At 38.0% G+C, this 20,294-nt stretch overlaps 2 protein-coding genes across 2 annotated transcripts; one reads left to right on the top strand and one right to left on the bottom strand.

Annotated features, from left to right (window-relative positions):
• The first annotated feature begins 3,231 nt into the window (after window positions 1–3,231).
• On the top strand, window positions 3,232–7,568 carry ALPHA-SNAP2 (alpha-soluble NSF attachment protein 2). The gene is made up of 9 exons (XM_086576207.1): window positions 3,232–3,554; window positions 3,759–3,808; window positions 3,880–3,952; window positions 4,685–4,764; window positions 5,021–5,172; window positions 5,750–5,909; window positions 6,018–6,065; window positions 6,816–6,896; window positions 7,375–7,568. The coding sequence occupies exons 1-9, from the start codon at window positions 3,410–3,412 to the stop codon at window positions 7,453–7,455; spliced, it is 870 nt and encodes a 289-aa protein (XP_086432333.1). The 5' UTR covers window positions 3,232–3,409; the 3' UTR covers window positions 7,456–7,568.
• Window positions 7,569–8,732: 1,164 nt separating this feature from the next.
• LOC147483578 (uncharacterized) lies at window positions 8,733–14,117 on the bottom strand. The gene is made up of 7 exons (XM_086580378.1): window positions 13,684–14,117; window positions 13,363–13,529; window positions 12,695–12,906; window positions 11,707–11,961; window positions 11,521–11,607; window positions 10,840–11,012; window positions 8,733–9,416 (listed from the first exon to the last, which is right to left on the bottom strand). Exons 1-7 carry the CDS (start codon window positions 14,067–14,069, stop codon window positions 9,305–9,307), a joined length of 1,392 nt encoding a protein of 463 aa, XP_086436504.1. The 5' UTR covers window positions 14,070–14,117; the 3' UTR covers window positions 8,733–9,304.
• Window positions 14,118–20,294: the final 6,177 nt, after the last annotated feature.

Below are 20,294 nucleotides of genomic sequence, written 5' to 3'. Positions count from 1 at the left end.
AAGGTTTAGCTCATGTTCCTTGGGAGAAAAATATGACAAGTGTGGAATATAAATGTAAAAAGAGAGAGGGAAAACAAGAAGAAAAAGAAACTATATACATATGAACTCACTTGCATGAAGAAGTGAGATTTATTTTCAAGAGGAACATAAAGTTTCATCCATTAAAACTATTACAAGCTTTTTGTTCCAAACTAAAAAACTAAAATACAGACTAAGACTAAGGAACTAAAATAATGTATGGTAAAGGAAAAGAAGTCAGGGGAGTAAATGGAGTGTCCCCCCCTTGTTTTGTTTTCTTCTCCATTTGAGAGAAATCTCCTTTTCTCCCACATGAAACACCAAACCATATTTACTTCCTTCTTAACCACACAATCTACAACAAAGTGACACCTATCTTTTTTCACTATTAACACCTAATCTCATCTAACTTTATTAAGTACATGCAAGGTGTCACTTTTGCACCAATTATTTGCACCTTTGTTTTGACTTGTATGATGACTCATCAAATCTTGTGGATCGGACCCGCATAGTGGATCCAGTGACGGTCCGGTTTTTTGGCAATTTTACAACTTCCCGCCTATGCGTAGAGTTCATCGCCCTGATTGTCTGAGCAGCTCACTTGTCGCATTCGGAGTCCTGGTTCAAGAGGTAGGAGCTTCGGAAGTTTGATGCTTCTGTGCGAATTTGTTGGGCTTCACATGGTTGATTTGGAAGAATTCATATATACATCGTTCCCCGTGCTTTAACGCATGTTTAACCAACATTTTCATGTTTACTACGAATACCTACAAAAGTACGAAAATATACTCATTTCATGATTATTAAACACATAATTAACCAAATTTATATATCTCGATAGGGTTTCACATTACAGTTTTGGGTGCTTATCATAGACGAAATGTAAATGTTGTAAGTAATCAATTGTTTTTTTTTGTGTCCCAGGTTATACACCTCTACAAAAAAACTTTGAGTGACTTTCTTGGACAGATTGGGAGAAAAAGTAACTCTCATGACTATTTTTTTTAATCACTCACAAAGATCGGGAAGATGAAAGGTCAAGTATATTCCTAGCACGCAAAATAATAAATGGCCCGACCCAACCGAAACGACCAGGTGTATATAGTATGAACAATAATTGTTCATACCTATACATAAGCTATGAATAATCACTGTTCGTATGACCAATTTTTATTCATACCTCAACATAATATATTATCAATAATAACATCTCTAGGTGGTAGTATCACTTCCCAATTTCTCCAAATTTGCTTCCAAAACTCGGAATTTCACGGAAATCCAACTCTAGGTGGAAGCAAATTCGGTCACATCACTTGTCTAACTACATCTTTGGAAGCAAATTTGGAATTTTGGATGCGGATGCGACACGACAGTGGTAATGTCGCGTGCTACTCTTAATGTCGCCCAAACTTTTTTTTTTTACTTTGACTAACACACCACGCTATTACTAATGTCGTGCGCCATTGCCAATGTCGCGTGGGTTATTTTATTTTTACTTTTTCAATTTGGCACGACAGTGGGAAGGTTGCTTGGGGGGTTTTTATTTTAAACTTGGGGCGACAGTACCAATGGCACACAACAATAGTACTGGTGCGCGACATTACCAATGGCGCACGTGGTTGACCCTACGTATATATTTGCGTCCAGAGTTGGTCAAAATTTGCATCTAATTTCTTCGAATTTCGCTTTCAAATTTGGAGGTGATACTACCACCACCTACATATACTCTAATAACACTTATTGGAGTATGAACAATCAATGTTTATAGCTATTTGGGGTATTATACGATCAGTAAGAACATATATTGGAGTATGAATAATTATTATTCATATTTATTTGGGGTATGAATAAGAAGCCGGGAGAAACTCTCTAGGACAAATCGAGGGAGAAAGTAACTCGTAAGGACAATTTTTTTTTTCAATCACTCACAAGGACCGGGTAGATGAAAGGTCAAGTATACCCTTGACGAAATTTAAAATGGCTCGGGTAGATAAAATGTCAAATATACCTCTAATGTTAAATAATAAGTGGTCCGACCCAACTGAAACGACCCAGTGTATATAGTAAGAACACCTATTAGAGTATGATTGATTATTGATACCTATTGTTCATACTTTAACGCCATGAGCGAGCCATGAACACTCATTGTTCATATGAATACGAACAATTATTATTCATACCTATTTAGAGTATGAACAATCAATGTTCATACCTCAATATAATGTATGATCAGTAATAACACCTATTGGAGTATGAACAATCATTGTTCATACTGTTCATACCTCAACATAATATATGATCTGTAAGAACACTTATTGGAGTATGAACAATTACTTATTTGGGGTATAAATAATCAGTGTTCATACCTCAATATGAGCTATGAACACTCATTGTTTATATCTATTTGGGGTATGAACAATCAATGTTCATACCTCAATATAATGTATGATCAGTAAGAACACCTATTAGAGTATGAACAATCATTATTCATACCTATTTGGGGTTCATACCTCAATGTAAGCTATGAACACTCATTGTTCATATCTTTTTGGATCGAGTATAAACAATCATTGTTTAAATCTTAACATAATGTATTATCAGTAAAAACACTTATTTGAGTCTTATTTGGGGAAACAATCACTGTTCATACCTCAATATGAGCTATGAACACTCATTGTTCATATCTATTTGGGGTATGAATAATCAATGTTTATACCTCAACATAATGTATGATAAGTAAGAACACATATTGGAGTGTGAACAATCATTGTTTATACCTCAACATGAGTTATGAACAATCATTGTTCATACCTCAATATATTACATAATGTACGTTAACCTATTTTGGTATGAACAATCAATGTTCATACATCAACATAAGGCATGAACACTTATTGTTCATAGCAAAACGACTGAAATGGTAAAATTGGAAAATATTTATTTAAAATCCGGGCTATTTGTCCTTACAAGTTATTTTCACTCGAAAATTGGTTTTCACGGTTATTTACACCCGAAAATTGTCACTAAGAGTGATTAAAAAAAAACACTGGTTTTTTGTGAGTGATTTTCACTCGCAGATGGGCTTAGGTCCAATTTCTTGTATGAATAATCACTATTTATACCTCACATTGTCTTTGAGAGTGATAAAAAAAAAAAAAAAAAAAAAAACACACTGTGGCTATGAGAGTTATTTTAACTCGGAAAATGGGCCTTGGACCAATTTATTAACAAAAAAAATTTAGTCCTCAAGGTAAATATGTACGAAATATAAAAAGTTAAATATCGATTCAACAAAAGCGGAAATTTGGTTATTGTATAAATATAAATAAAAATTGATTGGTTTCCAACAACAGTCAAATAATTCATTCCTTGAACACGAAGAAAGAAAGAAATGGGAGATCAGATAGCAAGAGGAGAAGATTTCGAGAAGAAAGCTGAGAAGAAAATCAACGGTTGGGCTCTCTTCGGTTCTAAATATGAAGACGCTTCTGAACTATACGAAAAATCTGCCAATTGTTTCAAGCTCGCCAAATCCTGTAACTAACTAATCTCTCCCTCAATTTTTTATTTTCATTATAATCGTAACAGATCACATATTTTTTATTTATTTTTTTATTATTGATATTGTTTAGTTATTAAACTAAGGTTTATGTTTTATGATTGTGTGTATCAAGATCAAGTCTTTATTTTGCTACTAATAATAAGTTATCATTAATTAATATAATAATTTTTTGTTTCAGGGGATAAAGCTGCCGCAGTGTACATTAAATTAGCTAACTGTCACTTGAAGGTATAGGACTTTCCATTAATGGATATGTAGATGTTTTACTTTACCTTTATTGATTTTTTATTGGTTTACAGCTTGACAGCAAACATGAAGCTGCTTCAGCTTATGTCGATGCTGCAAATGCATACAAAAAGATCTCTCCTAAAGGTGTTTCTGTTGTTAGCTCCCAGTGTTTATATATTCTCAGTCATGTTATTGAGTCACTTCCTGTGATGGTAAAAAAAAGCCAATTGCTGGGTTTGGTCTAGTAATGTCAAATTTCTTAAGGAATTTCTGTTTTAATACTTAGAAAATGCGAATAAAGGGTGAATCCTTAGAAAACGCCACCATTCAGCAAACCTAAGTCTTGTATTTGGACATAGCTATCTATACGTTTGTGTGTAGCATATTCTTTTCATACTTGGCTTTCCTCGTCTGATTATAAATATCTTATTTTCCATAGTAAAGTAAAAAACTTTATTCTTAGAGATAGAAAAAAGCATGTCGAGCTTTCTGTCCCTAAGTGTTTTCTTACTGTTTTGAAGCTTGTTGTCGTATTCTGTAAAAACTGCACCGGAGTTTGGTCCGTGATATCCTTTTCTCTTTCTTTTTCTTTTGAATGCTAATATTCTTTCCCCCACACACTAATAATCTGAATAGAGATGGCTTTATCATAAAAGATGAAGACAATATATTGGATATTGAAAATTGAACTACTGAGCCTGGGTCTGTATGTCTGATTCTCAAACATTTATGTGAACTTCTTTTGTTACAGCCTCTTCTTTTGACTATTCTTTTAGTTTTTTGTCTGAATAGTTGTATGTCCTTTTGGCATTCTATCTGTTATTTTTTGAACTCATCTCATCTTCTTTGCTCCTTTTTACATTGGGCCGTGTGCAGAGGCCATAACGTGCTTGGAAAATGCAGTGAATTGTTTTACAGAAATTGGCAGACTAAATATGGCTGCAAGACACGCCAAGGTGAAATCCCTATATTCTGTTAAAAATCCATTTCATCTCTGAAATTATAAAGTGTGGGCTCTAGATGCATAACTTATCCTATTTGGTATAATCCTATGAAATATTTTATTTTCTATTATGCTTGAGCGTGGGACTCTCGAGTTTTCACAATGAAGTGAATATGCATATAGATAGATATTTAGGATTGATTTGATGTAGTTCATAGCGCATGTGAGTTTAAATGTGTGTAATGACACGGAAGCACATCTTTGTGCAGGAAATTGGGGAGTTATATGAGACTGAACAAGATCTTCTTCAGGCTATTGCTTACTTAGAACGAGCAGCAGATCTTTTTTCAAGTGAAGAAGTTACCACTTCTGCAAACCAGTGCAAGCAGAAAGTTGCACAGCTTGCTGCTCAATTGGAACAGTAAATTCCTTTCCTTAATTATGATATTGATTATTGAATCCTTGTATTTATTTATTTATTTTTTATTCCTCCCGTTGATACTCTTCATTCTGTTTTGTTTTTGTTTTATACTTGGCTTTGGGGTTCTTTGTATTCCATGATTCACTTCCCAGTAAGCTGATTGTGAACCCTTCTATTCTCGGTGTTATGGAACAATACCACATAAAACCTTGTCAGTCAATACTAGTTTGACCATGATGCTTAGAGACCCTATCCCCTTGCTGAAGGCGTGGATGTGTCTCAAAAGATTGCACCAGTTAATAGAAAAAAACTCCAGTGGCCACCAACTTAACCTGCTTGCTGTCATGCTAAGTATTAATAATCCTTTTATTTGTAGGCATCATCTGGGTATCCACATCTCCAAAAACATGTCCTAAAGGGACTCAGATGCCTTATACTCAAGTGTCAGGCTTGCAGTGCATTAGTTGCATGTTTGGCAAGAGTAAACATTATTTGAGAATGTTTGCCCCTGATAATGACGAATTCTACTTGTGAGAGAAAAAAAATTAACTAAACAAATATATGCACATACTTGCAGATATGCAAAGGCGGTTGAGATTTATGAAGAGATAGCGCGTCACTCACTCAACAATAACCTTCTAAAGTACAGTGTCAAAGGGTATCTTCTCAATGCTGGTCTCTGCCAACTCTGTAAAGGCGACGCCATTGCAATAACCAACGCACTGGAGAAATATCAGGTTTATCCAGCATCTCTTCATTTTCTTTTAATTCCTTATTATTATTATTTTGTCCTTTCTATAGCACATTAGTAGAATTTAATTAGTCATTATGCCTATGCTATGCAGGATTTGGATCCAACTTTCTCAGGGACACGTGAATACAAATTTTTAGCTGTAAGTTTTCATAGAAACACCTGGGACCCTCAGTCTGTATTTAGTTTATTGTGGATTTACTGAGAGTGAGTTTAGTTTCACCAATGAGTTCTGCTTTGCGGAAAGAAAATTTCTGGTCGACGCCTCTGTTAATACAGTTCTATATACTGGTCTTAGTCTATTCAATCAAAGGCTTGCCTAGATCCATCTCCTAGTCTCACCCCAGGTGCCTAGGCCCATCGCATATCCCCTAGGCTCACTTCCAGTGTCCAGACTTTTTACTACATAGGTCTTAATTGCAAAAATGACCATACCATCTGAAGATATAGCTCTAATTATACACTGGTAGTCCCTAGTACAGATAGGTTCTTTTCTCATGTTCATTTGTGGATTGGGCTTACCAATATCCTTCTTGATTATCTCAAAGTTCTAATTTTGAAACGTAATTTGTATGGATCGACAGTGACCTTCCAAGTTTAAAGATGTCTATAAGAGGTTTTTTTGGGTTTGATGGAATTTTCAAAGTAGGAATGGTTGCTGTGGTTAAGAACATCCTAGCTGTTCGTTTTTCTGTTTGTATTTTCCCTACAAACATAGGAATGGTGCACATGTTTATGCATATTAGATGTTTTTTAGTAGTTATTACTTCACTCGTATATATGCCACCTCTATACATTGTCAAGTTTATCTATTCATTTTTCTGTTTGTATTTTTCGTAGCTATTGTATTGTAATAGTTAAGCTATAATATGGAAGTGACTGTTAACGGCAGGACTTAGCTGCTGCTATTGATGAGGAAAATGTTACCAAATTTACTGATGTTGTGAAGGAATTTGACACCATGACACGGCTGGTAAGTTTGTTTTACTTGCGAGTTTTAATTTTGTTAAAGATTTGGTCTAGTTGCAAAGGATTCTGATTCTAGTATTTGTTTTAAATGTCCTAGATTTGGCTTTTGTAAATGTTCAGACAGCACACTTGCTGATTGGTTTTTCTAAAATTGGAAGCAATAGTTTCTGATTTAATTAGTCACATGATATTGACTAATTTCTGGAATTGAAAACCATAATGGCATTCATCAGTTCTTGTACACTTTGTCCTACTTCATTTACGTTTCAGTATTTCTGCTATTTTCATTTGACTCAACATCGACCGGTCTACTTCTGAATTCTGTCTTCTAACTTGTTCTTTACAGTAGAAGTCATGTATACTTTCCTTGTGAACGTTTAAACTGTACACGTTTCACAAGTACAATCTCTGCGCATTTTATTAACAATATCCTTGTTCCTAAGTTGCCCCCTTTTTTTTTTCTTCTTGCAATATCTGCGTAGGATGCCTGGAAGACCACACTTCTCTTGAGAGCAAAGGAAGCACTGAGGGCCAGAGAATTAGAGGAGGATGATCTTACTTAAATGAAGATCTCTTGGACTATATCCCGGTTATTTGTTTACTAATTACTTTTATTCAAGTCAGAGTTTTTTTTTGGTAACTATTCAAGTCAGAGTTGTCATTGTGGGTCTTTATTTTTTTTTGATAATAGTGTGGGTCTTTATTATTATCTCTATTACATTGTATTTTGGTGGGTTTTGGCCTTTTGGGTTTAGTCGAAATATTGCTTGGATTTGTGTGCATAAATCTATGTTTGATAACATGCCATTCTGGTCTGTACACTAATAGTTCATTGAAATGGAAGTATCATTTACTTCACTTGTTGGGGAATAGTTGGTTTTACAAAGTTTTGGTTGATACTTATCTTTTAGACTTGACCATAATAATTATGAAATGAAAAAGACAATAGGAAGGTTATGTATCTATTATTCTGTCTGAAAGAAATGAATTCATATGATGCTACATTGATACGAATTACTCGTAATTTTAGTTACAAGATCTGGTCCAACTTGGATTGAATAGAAATGAAGCAAAGGTAACTGAGTCTCCACCCATGTACATACAATCCTGCGTAGAAGCAACTTAAGAAAGATTGAGAGGAAAAAAAGGGCACTCAGAACGCCCTAGGCATATGAAGTGGGTCAATTTGACTTGCGTACAAATTATAGGCTGTGTTTGGTCCACGGAATGAGGTGTTAGGGGATTTAGTTCCACAAAACAAAACTGGGCCGTAACTTTTTCGTTATGAAAACCGGGACCATCCCAAGTATCCAAAAGAACCAAGGTGCATTTTGAATCGGTCTCTTTTGAATCACCATTTGCATCAGATCACAATTCCACTAAAATGCTTGACGTGACACCTTCATACCGTGTTCATTCCAAACCAGTGGCCCTATATGACTTCAAAAGTTGCCCATCTGTGTGGTGAAACTGTGAAGTTGGGATTCGGTGTCTACCACTCCTAATAAGGGGTCTTATCTCAAAATTATAGTTCGTCCATCTCATTGTCTGGCTAGGTTGTAGACCATCAACTTACCATTTATGCATACGTAAATAGGAAAACCAAATGTTTAGTATTGCAGCATTGCCTGATGTTCTTTATGTCAGATCAACACGATTTTGCTACAAGTTGATCCAACGTTTTCCTTTGACATTTGATCACCTTATAGCCATTACTTTATATATATTGCTCGTTAATCTGGTTATTAGAAATTTTGATAGTACCAATTGGCCAAATGGAAGTTCGAGGTCATGAAAAATATTTCTATACAAGGAGAAAAGACAATCAAGATTTAAAATATGACAAAAGCTGCATAATTCACATTCTAGCACTCAACTACATCCAAATTTCAAGTTCACTAAATGAAAAATGTGCAACTGAAACTACAGGGTCCAATTTCCATAAGATACATACTTGGCAAAAAGATAACATTGAGAACAAAATTTGAGCGCTGGTAGGTGTTGCAAATTTGCAATAACCATTAGCTCTCCCAATTGTAGTCAGAAAGATAAAGAAAAGGAAAAAACAAAAACGGTGGTCTTAATTTATTTTGAAGATTCTTGGACTTCCGAAAGACGATACGAAACAAGTTGCAGAACAATCAAATATATATGTCTGTCTGGCTTATCGTTTTTGAACAATAAGATAGTTGGAGGAAGAACAATGCACCCCATTCTTTTCCAATGGTAAGCTGCCACTAACTCATCAAGACTGGAAGACAGAGATCACCCAGTAGTATATGAGAAGACAAATGAAATCAATCTTTTTTTTTGCTCGGTAAAGTTGAATCTCATTAAATGAAATCAATCTTGCCAGGAGAATCATTATCACCGAGCCTCAGTCAAATGTTGACATCTCCTTACAAACCCCCATCACCTTATAAAAGGAGCCAACCACCTCATTTCAGTCCCATTTCCATTGGACAAATAATATATCTTCTTCCATTTTTCATCCGAGAATGCTTCGCGACGTATCAATCTTTGCCTGCACAAAAGTACAGTGGGCACAAGTTCATGTAGCAACTGCTATGTATTGGGAGAAAAATTAATCATACCAAGTTTTGAAACACACTTCTTAGATAAAAACTTATTCTAAAGGTCATGTAGCCCGTAGTGGGGAAAGCAGTTTGGTAAAGGTGGATCCTCCTGTTGGTACTAGAAGGATGGAAATGCACATATATAATAACTCAAAAAAGGACCACTGAGGATGTTAGAATACAAACAAAGAGCGCTAACAGAATAACTAATCTGTATTTTCTTAGCAACCTCAGATTTCTGTCTGGCAGCATGCTAGTATGGTCAGAAACTTAATTAAATCCAAAACCTACCACTCCATGACCCGTTATGTTCATGCATAGGTCTTATAAAGAGGATGGAAAAGGAGAGGAAATTCCCAAATGGTGAACACTACAGATAGGTTTATAAAATATAAAATGATACTCCTTAATTATATTGTAAGAACCTCTCCTCAAAAAAAAATTGTAAAAGTGGTTTCCGTCTATTGCACTTTCCCTAACAGACTGATCATTTTGACAAGAAGCTTTTCTCTCGTCACGATATCAGCACCAGCACGGGTAAAAGTTCATCAAGTAATGGAATCTTCAAATATGAAAACGGGTTTGCAGAAAATTATGCATCCACTGTTCATTCCAACCCATGCCCAACTTCAGGAGGATATCACTCTTTGACATTTCCTATATGTAAATCAATTCATCTATCTTCACAGTGACATCTATATGAAATATCTTAAGGAGCTAAGGGACTTGAACATTAATATAGTTAATCTTCCTACATTCTACCGTCTCTGAACTCTCTACATATTCAAATTCTTCTTATTGAGAAACCTTCATCAGCAACTAACAAATCTTCTATGACGAATACATGCAATTTTGCATGAGTCCCACAACTATATAGAGTGCAGTCCCATCTTTCCATTTATGGTAAGTAACACTAGCAGATCTAGAGATCCATGTCAAAATATATGTATGAACTTTCAACATGTACAGTTGCGTCAAAAGAATAATAAAAGTCATAGTATCTACTCTTTATGCATTACATTACTACGTCTTTAAACATAACTTTAGCGCTATGACGCTATCTATCATTTTTTTTTTTAAAAAAAGACAAAAAGAAAAGAAAAAAGCTTTTGTTATCAGATAGTTATTCGTTCTATGAGCATGTTCTTGTACTATTAACAGATTTTTTACTATATTCACAAATCAAAAATGAAATCATGTATATCATTCATTTAATTATATTTCAGTATCATCTGAATTGCAAACACTTTCCCATTAAACTCACATTTTCTATTTAAGAAAAATATAATCATACAGAAAAGAAACAATCTATACGGCATTATGAAAGCTAACTGATCATAGCATCAAAATCCTGAAAAATAGTCAACTTACCTAACATAATAGTGGCAAACCACTGCTGCTTCATCTAAACTGTAACGAGGAAAGTCAATACGAGCATTTAATGGAACATCTGGCAAGTCTTTGCGTAGTTTGCCCACTGCTGTTGAATGAGAAAAAGCTCCCACCATCATCTCACTGTGCATCATGGATCTAAACGCACTTACCTACAAAAGGGGGAGAAAATATTAATACCTTTGAACACATTGATCTTCAACAGAAGTACTTACTAAAAGTTCTCTTGTTTAACAAGCTAATTGACCCGATTTGGTGCATATTCAACATCCATATGCAACTACAACTACAGGAGAATAGGGGAATGCTTAAACATACTATAACAGTCAACTTTGGAAAAATTCTACAGGTTAGCTAATAATAGTAACTATGATCGAAGGAGTCAATAGAGCCCTAATCTTCCAAGAAACTAACCAAGGCTGTGTTACTGTAAAAGTAAACGGAAAGTAGCAACATTGAGGCACAACAAGATAGCAGAGTCCTACAGCTAAGTAGTTACTATTTAGTATGTACCAATACCATCCAAGATAGTTTTCCAGAGCCACACAACTAGCGTGCTCATTGAATTTATGTGAAGATAGGAATTCAATAGCATATTTATAGAAAACAACTCATTTTTATAACAGTCAGCACAAAAGCAGTAAAAATTAGTAAACTTACAGTTGCTATTTCTTTAGCATGAATTGGCCGGGTAGAACGGACAGTTATTGGTTCTCCAAAATCGCTGAACGTAAACCAACTATTATACTGAAAATTCAGAAAAGAAGATAAATAATCATGTAGATGCAGAAAATATAACGTCTCTCTGAACACCTGAAGCTTATAGGTTTTATGATTTTATCTAACCTGATCAATTGCAAAAAGCACAGGAATATCTTTCACGTGAGATAACTCTTTTCTCAAGCGAACTACTACTCCTACAGCAGCATGTGTGTGAGTAATCCCTGTTTGAATCAAGTCATACAACGTAGATCCTTCAGGCATCACCATAGAGTCAACCCCTCTCATCCATCCAGCACCAGCACCTTCTCCCAATGGAATTGGATCAAAGATTTGGCAGGGTAATTGTTGTAAACGAGACTCATTGTATTTCAGGAAATCCTGGGGACCAAGTCAAGAGAAAATAAAGTCATATCAGACCACAACCACAGGGAAGATTCAACAGCATGTTTTTTCTGAGATGAAGAAGGTATCCCACTATACCCGCATCAAATATCATAAAACAATAAAAAATAATAAAAATGGGGCTTCTAAGTATTCAAGGATGTATTACTTCTCAACCATTTACAATATCCATGATTTCATTTCTCAGCCCTCGCCTTCCTAAAAGCTTAAAAAGATAGGAGAACAGATTATGGACAGTATAGCATGGTCAAGCACTTAAGGATACGGATTTATGAGACGCAGGCTCCTTAGGTGTCACTCCATATTCATATATAGACTTGTAGTACATCATCAACCAGAAAATTTACAAATACCAATCAGTTATGACTTATAATTGATAAAAGATAATAAAATTTCAAGAAATTGCCAACTTCAAGTAAAAGGTAAATCAAACTCAAAAGCAATGGGTTGTTTTATGATCAATGATTAAAGACAACAATTGCAATGTACAGACTTGTACTACACCAAGCAGCAACACTTACAACTACCATTCAGTTATGAAAAAAAGAAACATAACACAACTCCAGGAAATCACACACTTCAATAAAAGAAAAACATTAATCAAATTCAAAGCAACAGATTTGTATAAATGATAAAACAAAGCAATCTATGAATCATATTTGAAGTTAAATTTATAGCTAAGTCTGGAAGAAGAGCTCTCAAATCGTACCTTAAGGATTTCAGCAGCTTGAACAGGAGTATCCCATAGCTCAGTCTGGGGGTTATGATAGAAGAATCCTCCATGAGTCCATGATTTACCTTTTGGAACATAAAAAACCAGCCATCCTTCTTCACGAGCCCACTGAACAAGCATAGCAAGTGCAATACTCTTTCCGCAGCTGACTGGGCCATCCAGCACGATCTGCTTCTTAACTTTAGGACCTGGCGATGACAGCTTTTTAATCAACTTCATACTTAATCTCTGTTCTTTTTACCAGATCACCCTACTAATTCCTAAAGAACAAAAGATACAAAGTTCTACACAAATGAACTTTATGTTGATTGATTGTGCTTCAAAATCTTAAATACATTTATATACTTAGTGTTATCCAACAAATACAGATCAATTTGATGAGCTTCCTGAGTAAAGTTATTCATATAGACCATTGTTTAGCAGTGTCATCAATCTAACATTTCAATCTTAACAAATTAATCCAAGGTCAGTCTTCTTCACATTTTCTTTCTATAAACTAATTTATATAACAAATCAACCAATCAACGTAAAACAAGTGGTAGATTAATCTATAGGTGAAAAAAAACCCAAACTGCGCACTCATTAACCTAGTTGACACAGTATATCCCTAATGTATATACCGTGTAAACCAAACAAACACTCACCTTTACCATCAGACGTTTTCAACGGTGGATCAACAATGCGCCTAAAATTATCACGAAGATCCAAGAAACTCTGTCGAACTAGTAACCCATTACGTTTCACCTCATCAAACTCCTTTGTCATTCCATCAGGCAATCCTTCTGGTAAAACCGCATTCAAATCATCCAAACTACAAAAGCCCAAAGATACAAAATTTAGCTAAAAGCTTCCAAACTAGTAACTTGGGGAATCTCGGGGCGTAAATTTGCAGCTTATTCTACATTTTTACCAACAAAAACTGCTGAAAAACAAGATGGGCAATTCTAAAATTGACAAAAAAGTACCTGTACTCCAAGTAAAAGCAAGTATGTTTCCTTCCAAGTTGAGAAATAGGCCTAGTGTCAATAAAAAGAGGACGACCATTAGGCCCAACATCAAGAGACTTATCATTAATCTCTTCAGCAAGATGACGTGTACGTGAATCTTCATCAAGACCAATACCTATGTCTTTGAAATCATCAACAATGCTTTCTTCATTTTGAGTAGCAGCACTTTGGGCTGATTTTTTTTTAGATGTTTTTTTAATTTTCTGTTTGAGTTGGTTTTTAGATACCGTTGATTTTGATTTCGAAGCTTTTTTTGATGAGAAATGGGCTGCTGTTGTTGTTGTTGGGATTAATAAATGGGCTTTAGAAGAAGAAATGGCGGATTTGAGGATGGAGCGAAACATGGTTGATGGGAGTGAGAGAAGAGAGTTAAGAGTGTTGGGGTTTTTGCTTCTTTTTGTTGAGGGTATTTTCGGTAGTAAAATGAGGGTTTTTGCTAGACATTGGGCCGGGTCCTCGAACTCCTTTAATTGGGCTTAAATCTTGAGCATTTGTTGGGCTTTAAAACGGATATTTAGAAACACCTCTTTACAGTGTTTTTTTTCTGTTATTTTATGGGCATTTTCTTCAATGCGCCAAAAGTCAAATGCACTCATTGTGCACTAATCCACACCCCTCATCCACTCAAACCAAGGATTGATGATGTATTGTGTTCCGGCCCCCACAAATGTGGCCCAATATAAGCCCAATTCAATACAAGCCCATGCTCAGAGCCCAACTATAAACAAGCCCACGCTCAGGGCCCAACTATAAATAACCCCACGCTCAGAGCCCAACTATAAACAAGCCCACGCTGGAGGCCCATGCTTTCGAGCCAACTATATATACAAGCCCACGCCAGTGGCCCAACTATAAACAAGCCCACGCTTCAAGCCCAACTATAAACAAGCCTTCCGCCGAGAGCCATGCTTTCGAGCCCAACTATATACAAGCCCGCTTCGGCCCAACTATAAACAAGCCCCTTCGAGCCCAACTATAAACAAGCCCACGCCCGAGCCCATGCTCGAGCTTATCTATGAAAAGCCCATCTTTGAAGCTTTACATTCCACGAGCGATTCTCCCCGTTCTCCAACTTAAATTAATCCAGCGAATCGTTCTCCGCCCGGTTCTTCAAACTTTCCAATCCCAGGCGGCGGTTCTCGCGATTCTCCAACTTCATCCCGGTAGCCGTTTCTCGCCAGTTCTCCAACTTCATCCCACGGTGGCCGATGATGTCCCGATTCTCAACTTCATCCCCGGAGCCGAGATGTCCCCCGGCTCTCAACTTCATTCCACGAGCCGACGGATGTCGCCAGCTCTCCAACTTCATTCCACGAGGCCGACAGATGTCCCGGCCGGCTCTCCAACTTCATTCCACGAAGCCGGCAGGATGTCCCCGCTCTCTCCAACTTCATTCCACGAAGCCGAGCCGGATGTCGCCGGCTCTCCAACTTCATTCCACGACAGCCGGATGTCGCCCGGTTCTCAACTTCATTTCCAGCCCGGCAGTTCTCGCCCGATTCTCTAACTCCATCCCACGAGCGGTTCTCCCGCTAAAACTAACTTCAATCCACGGCGGCGGTTCTCGCCCGATTTTCAACTTCAATCCACGAAATGGCAGTTCTCCCGCCCGGTGAAACCAACTTCATTCCACGGTGGCCGGTTCTCCCGCGATTCTCCAACTTCATTCCACGAACCGCAGATGTCCCGCCGGTTCTCAACTTCAATCCCGAACCGATAGTTCTCCCGCCGATTCTCAACTTTATCCCACGAGCGGTTCTCCGCCCGGCTCTCCAACTTCATCCCATGATTGGGCGGTTCTCCGCCCGACTCTCAACTTCATCCCATGATTGGGCCAGTTCTCCGCCCGTTCTCAACTTCAACCCACGATTGGAATATTGGAGAACGAGGAAGTAACTATCACCAATGCTACCTATAAAATCCAACCTTCGTCATTTTTCCCGAACTACATAATCGAGACTTGATCCCAAGCAATATCTTTGGAGTACGAGGGCAACTTCAAAACCGAAGTCCGCCCTCATCTTTCCCCAATCACCATCTCCTTCACCATCTCCAAAAACATTACTCACAACCCCAATTTGGTGTGTTTTGGCAAATCTTGTTTGAAACATATTTGGCGCCGTCAGGTTCCTACCCTCAACCACAAACAAAAGTTACGGCCAATGGCTTCTCGAAAAAATAAACAACGGTGAAAGTATCCCTTTTACCGCACAAGTTCAAAAGATTCACCCTGGCTGCTGCGAATTCATTTTCCAAGTCCGATGGTCCTCGCCATCTGCGGACCGAGAGGCTGGGTATTCACGTGCGGATCCATCAACTCGTAGATCGTCGACTCGGACAATTGGAGAGCAAGAATAACAATTTGAAGAAACAACCGCGTCGACTTCTCAAGATGATTCAGCTCCACGGCAAAAGTGTTTGGGATCGTTTGAACAACGAGACATCTCGTCAAAGACTCGAAAGTACAAACTCCCGCTTTTAATAGAAACCGCGGCGAAGTTAAACTACGAAAGGCTTCATGAAACAAAATGTGCAACCGAAAAGCCTACACTTTCCGTTGTAATCGTAGTTTAATCCACAAAACTCTGCCGACCTAGATGCGGACCACCATGTGAGGGATCACCAACTCACAAAGATCTCATGACAAAACCGGTTTTGCCAATTCGAACCGGGTCTTAAGAGAGATCAGAAAAAATATCCATATAGGTCGGCAAGATAGACTACCCAACCAACGAAAAACCAATGAAGTTCCTACCCCAAACTCTAGGAGGGTAGGCAAGCTTAGTGCAAGTCCTCGCCGCGAATAGCAATACGCTACCGATCTCAACAAAGAAGACTATTCATCAGGCAGTTCCAGTTCACAACCTAATCGCTCAAGTTGTAGTCCTAATCCAAGAGCTCATTGTCGGCCAAAGTATGTTGACAATGGTAGCGATGGAGATGGAGACTCACTTGCAACAGGTCAAGAAAATGGTTCTCGACAAATCCAAACCTCCGTCGTATTCTCCCCGATGTTCACCATAGAGAAGAAGGAACCGATCTCCACTAATCGCTCTGGGTCACCTTCACCTGCATGGATCGGTCGACGGGAACTCACTCCCCTCCTCCAAGAAATCTTGGCCAAAACGCCCATAGTTCGGTCGGGGACCATCGTCAAGAGAATGTTCCATTTTCTGAACGACGTCTCCATGAGATGATAATGAAGCGCCGTTAATGATAAGGAGTCACGAGAAAACAAAATCACTAAATCTCGCTATAGAAAGTGGTATCGATTCTCCTTTCTCTCCGAATCCAAACAACCGCTCATCACAAGGACTTCAAAATAATTCGAGAAGTATGATGAGATTGATGGAGATCCTTTGATGCATCTTGTTAATTACGTAAACAAGATGATCTTATGAACTTTCGACGATTCTCTTCTTTGCAAGTTATTCCCGGCCCACACTCATTGAAATTGAGTCGATGAGATGGTTTAACATGCTTCCGTGAAAGATCCATCCACAATTTTATCGATCGGCTTACAAGTTTGCCGAAAGCATTTTCGGCAACAACCGAAATAACCGAAACATATTGATTCTCTATTCAAGATTAAACAACAAAAGAAGAAAAGCTCAAGAAGTTTGTTATGAGATTTTTCGAAAGCGTTGTTGAAATCCCAGATGCATATGATATTCTTAGTCATTTATGCCTTCAAGGAAGGCATTAATTATGATAGGGACGGCATTTACAACTCTATTGTAAAGACGCCCCAACAACTCGTTATGAACTTTTCTCGAACTCAACAGTTTATTCGAGTTGAAGATAATGCATCGGCACGAGTTCACAGAGATAGGGATCGAATAAGCAAGCCGCAGGAACAGAGTCAAAAACAAAAGTTTCAACAAACAACCGATCAAAAGTCCAAAAGTGATGGTAGGCCACAACAATGGAACGGCAAATAACAAAAGAAACTTCCAGAGTTAAAGCTTACCGCCCTCAACGAGAAGTACGCTGTTATCTATGAGAAGATTAAGGGAAAGAATATCTTATCTCCACCTTTTCCCTCTCCAAGATACCAAGGCTGCACGTGATAAATCCCTCGTGGTGCAAATTTCAACGATGATTTTGGTCATGAAACCGAACAATGCCGATCTCTAAGGGGTAGAATCCAAGGTTTGATCGAGAAGCGGTATGCCGAGGGATTATGTCTTTGGGTAAAACGAAACAAGCTTTAGTCGTTACCGCACACAATGTAATCAAAGTCGGTCATGCCGAGTTGATTCAATGTCTAACACCCAGTAGCAAGAATTTCAATCACTCCAAGATCATCGATCTCAACCACCACTATGTTTATAGTGGATATGATTTTTCCACGAATGGGTCTGAAACTTATGAGGAAGGATCTCTCATTGATCGACAATGACTCGATAGGAGTGCACCATCCTCATTATGATGCCGTTGTAATACAAGCTTTTGTTGGAATTCGTGGTGCAGAAAATCATGATCGATACAGTAGTTCGGCAAGTGTGATCTACAAGCGTTGTTACAAAGGACTCAACCTCCCCGATAAAATGATAGTTCCCGATCCAAATCCTATCATTGGCCCGATGGATGGGACAACAACAACGGTTGGTAGATGCTCTTCTTCCGTGACATTAATGAACAAGGAAGTTACAATTGATTTTTCTTCTCTTGGATTGTAACTCCTCCTACAATGTCATTCTGGGAAGAGATTGATTCACTCAATGGGAGTCGTCGTTTCTACTTTCCATCGGGCTATCAAGTTCGTGTGATGGTGGGGTATGCAAAGTTCGGCGATCGATAGCAGCTTTGAAGTGCCATGAGTCCAGACTCGAAGATTATAAAGATTCGAAGTCAAGGGTAACACCATCCTAAATGTCGATGGGGAAAAGTAGCAATTACAGAATTCCATTGGCGGTAAACGCGCTATGGAGCAAGCGTTTAGGTGGCCCCCGACCATCGATAGACTCCTCAAGTACGGGATCAACAAAGAAGAAGAAACCACTTTTATTTCTCAGCGGAAATTTCCAAGAAAGAACAGGATAATCTCATTGAGCTTTTGAAGAAAAATTGCATTATGCGTTTGCGTGGACGGTCGAACAAATGCCAGGATTGATCCTTCACTTGCATGTCACAGCTGGATATCGACAAAACACAAAAGCCAAGGTCGCAAGAAGCCTCCGAATGGCTCCCCGATCGAAAAGCTCAAAGTGAAAGAAGAGATCGACAAACTTCTAAGTGTTAATTTTATTAGGCCCGTACTATATCCGGAAATGGATATCAAATGTAGTAGGTTCCTAAGAAAAATGGGAAACTTAGAATGCGGTTGATTTTATCGATGTCAATAAAAAATGTCCCGTTTCAATTCGTGATCCTTTGTTCTCAGATTTACGAAATGGTTGATGCCACTTCAGGGTTTAAACGAATTTCTTTTATGGATGCCTCAATGGGATTTTATCAAATTGCATTAGCCGTAAGATGAACAAGAAATTACAACTTTCATAACAAACCAAGGCTTATTTTGCTATAAGGTAATGCCTTTCGGTCTAAAAAATGCACCGCAACATATCGAGGAAATTCATTAATACATCATTTTCAGACTTAGGCAAGTTTATGGAAGCTTATATTGACGATATATGGTCATCAAGTCGCATGAAGAGTCATCACACCTTCATCACTTGCAAAAATATTTTGATCGGCCGATACATATTCGAACGCGTCTAAATCCATCAAAATGCGATTTGGATTAGCATCGAAAATTTCTTTGATATCTTATGACCAAACGAGGCATTGAAGCTAACCCCGATCAAATCCGCGGCAATTACTCGAAATGCCCTCGCCAAAACCAAGAAGCAAATCCAAAGAACTTACGGGTAGGATAGCGGCTTTGGGTAGATTTATCTCAAAATATTCAGATCGGCTCCACCCCTTTTTCCAAGCCATTAAGGGATCCCCAAAATGGGATGAGATGTGTGGACGCTTTTTTGAAAATGAAAGAATACCTAGTACGCCCCGCCAATTCTTGCTAGTCCCACCACCGGACAAACAATTGGCATCTATTTGGCAAAGATCGAAATAGCCGCGGAGTGCCGCCTTATTCATTGATGATGAAAATGAACACCAATTTTCTTCATAAGTAAGACCACTTTACGTAAACAAGGTATTCACAGATTGAGAAAATAGCTCTCACTTGTCCATAGTGCACTAAGATTGAAGCCTTATTTTCAAGGACGTATCATCAATGTCTACAATCAATACCCTTTGAGAAAAAGTTCTTCAAATGCCGATTCGAGCCGATTAGCGTAATGGGAAACATATTTGAGTGCCTACCTAAATTATCTACAAAGCCCGATCATCCGAGAAAGGCCACGAATGGCATCACTTATGGCCGATTTTCCTGGCCGATGACATACCGACCATGGAAGAGCGCTTTGGCGAACCTCCTCCTAATCCACAACAAGGATCGTCCCGCTCCATCCACAAGTGCGAATTCTACTTTTATGGACTATACACACGGACGGGTTCCAAGAACAAATCAGGTTCAGGCCTTGGTTGTGTTTTGATCCGAC

The sequence above is a fragment of the Coptis chinensis genome, chromosome 8, assembly GCF_015680905.1.
Source record: "Coptis chinensis isolate HL-2020 chromosome 8, ASM1568090v1, whole genome shotgun sequence".
NCBI lineage: Eukaryota > Viridiplantae > Streptophyta > Magnoliopsida > Ranunculales > Ranunculaceae > Coptis > Coptis chinensis.
This window is presented reverse-complemented; position numbering and strand designations above follow the sequence as displayed.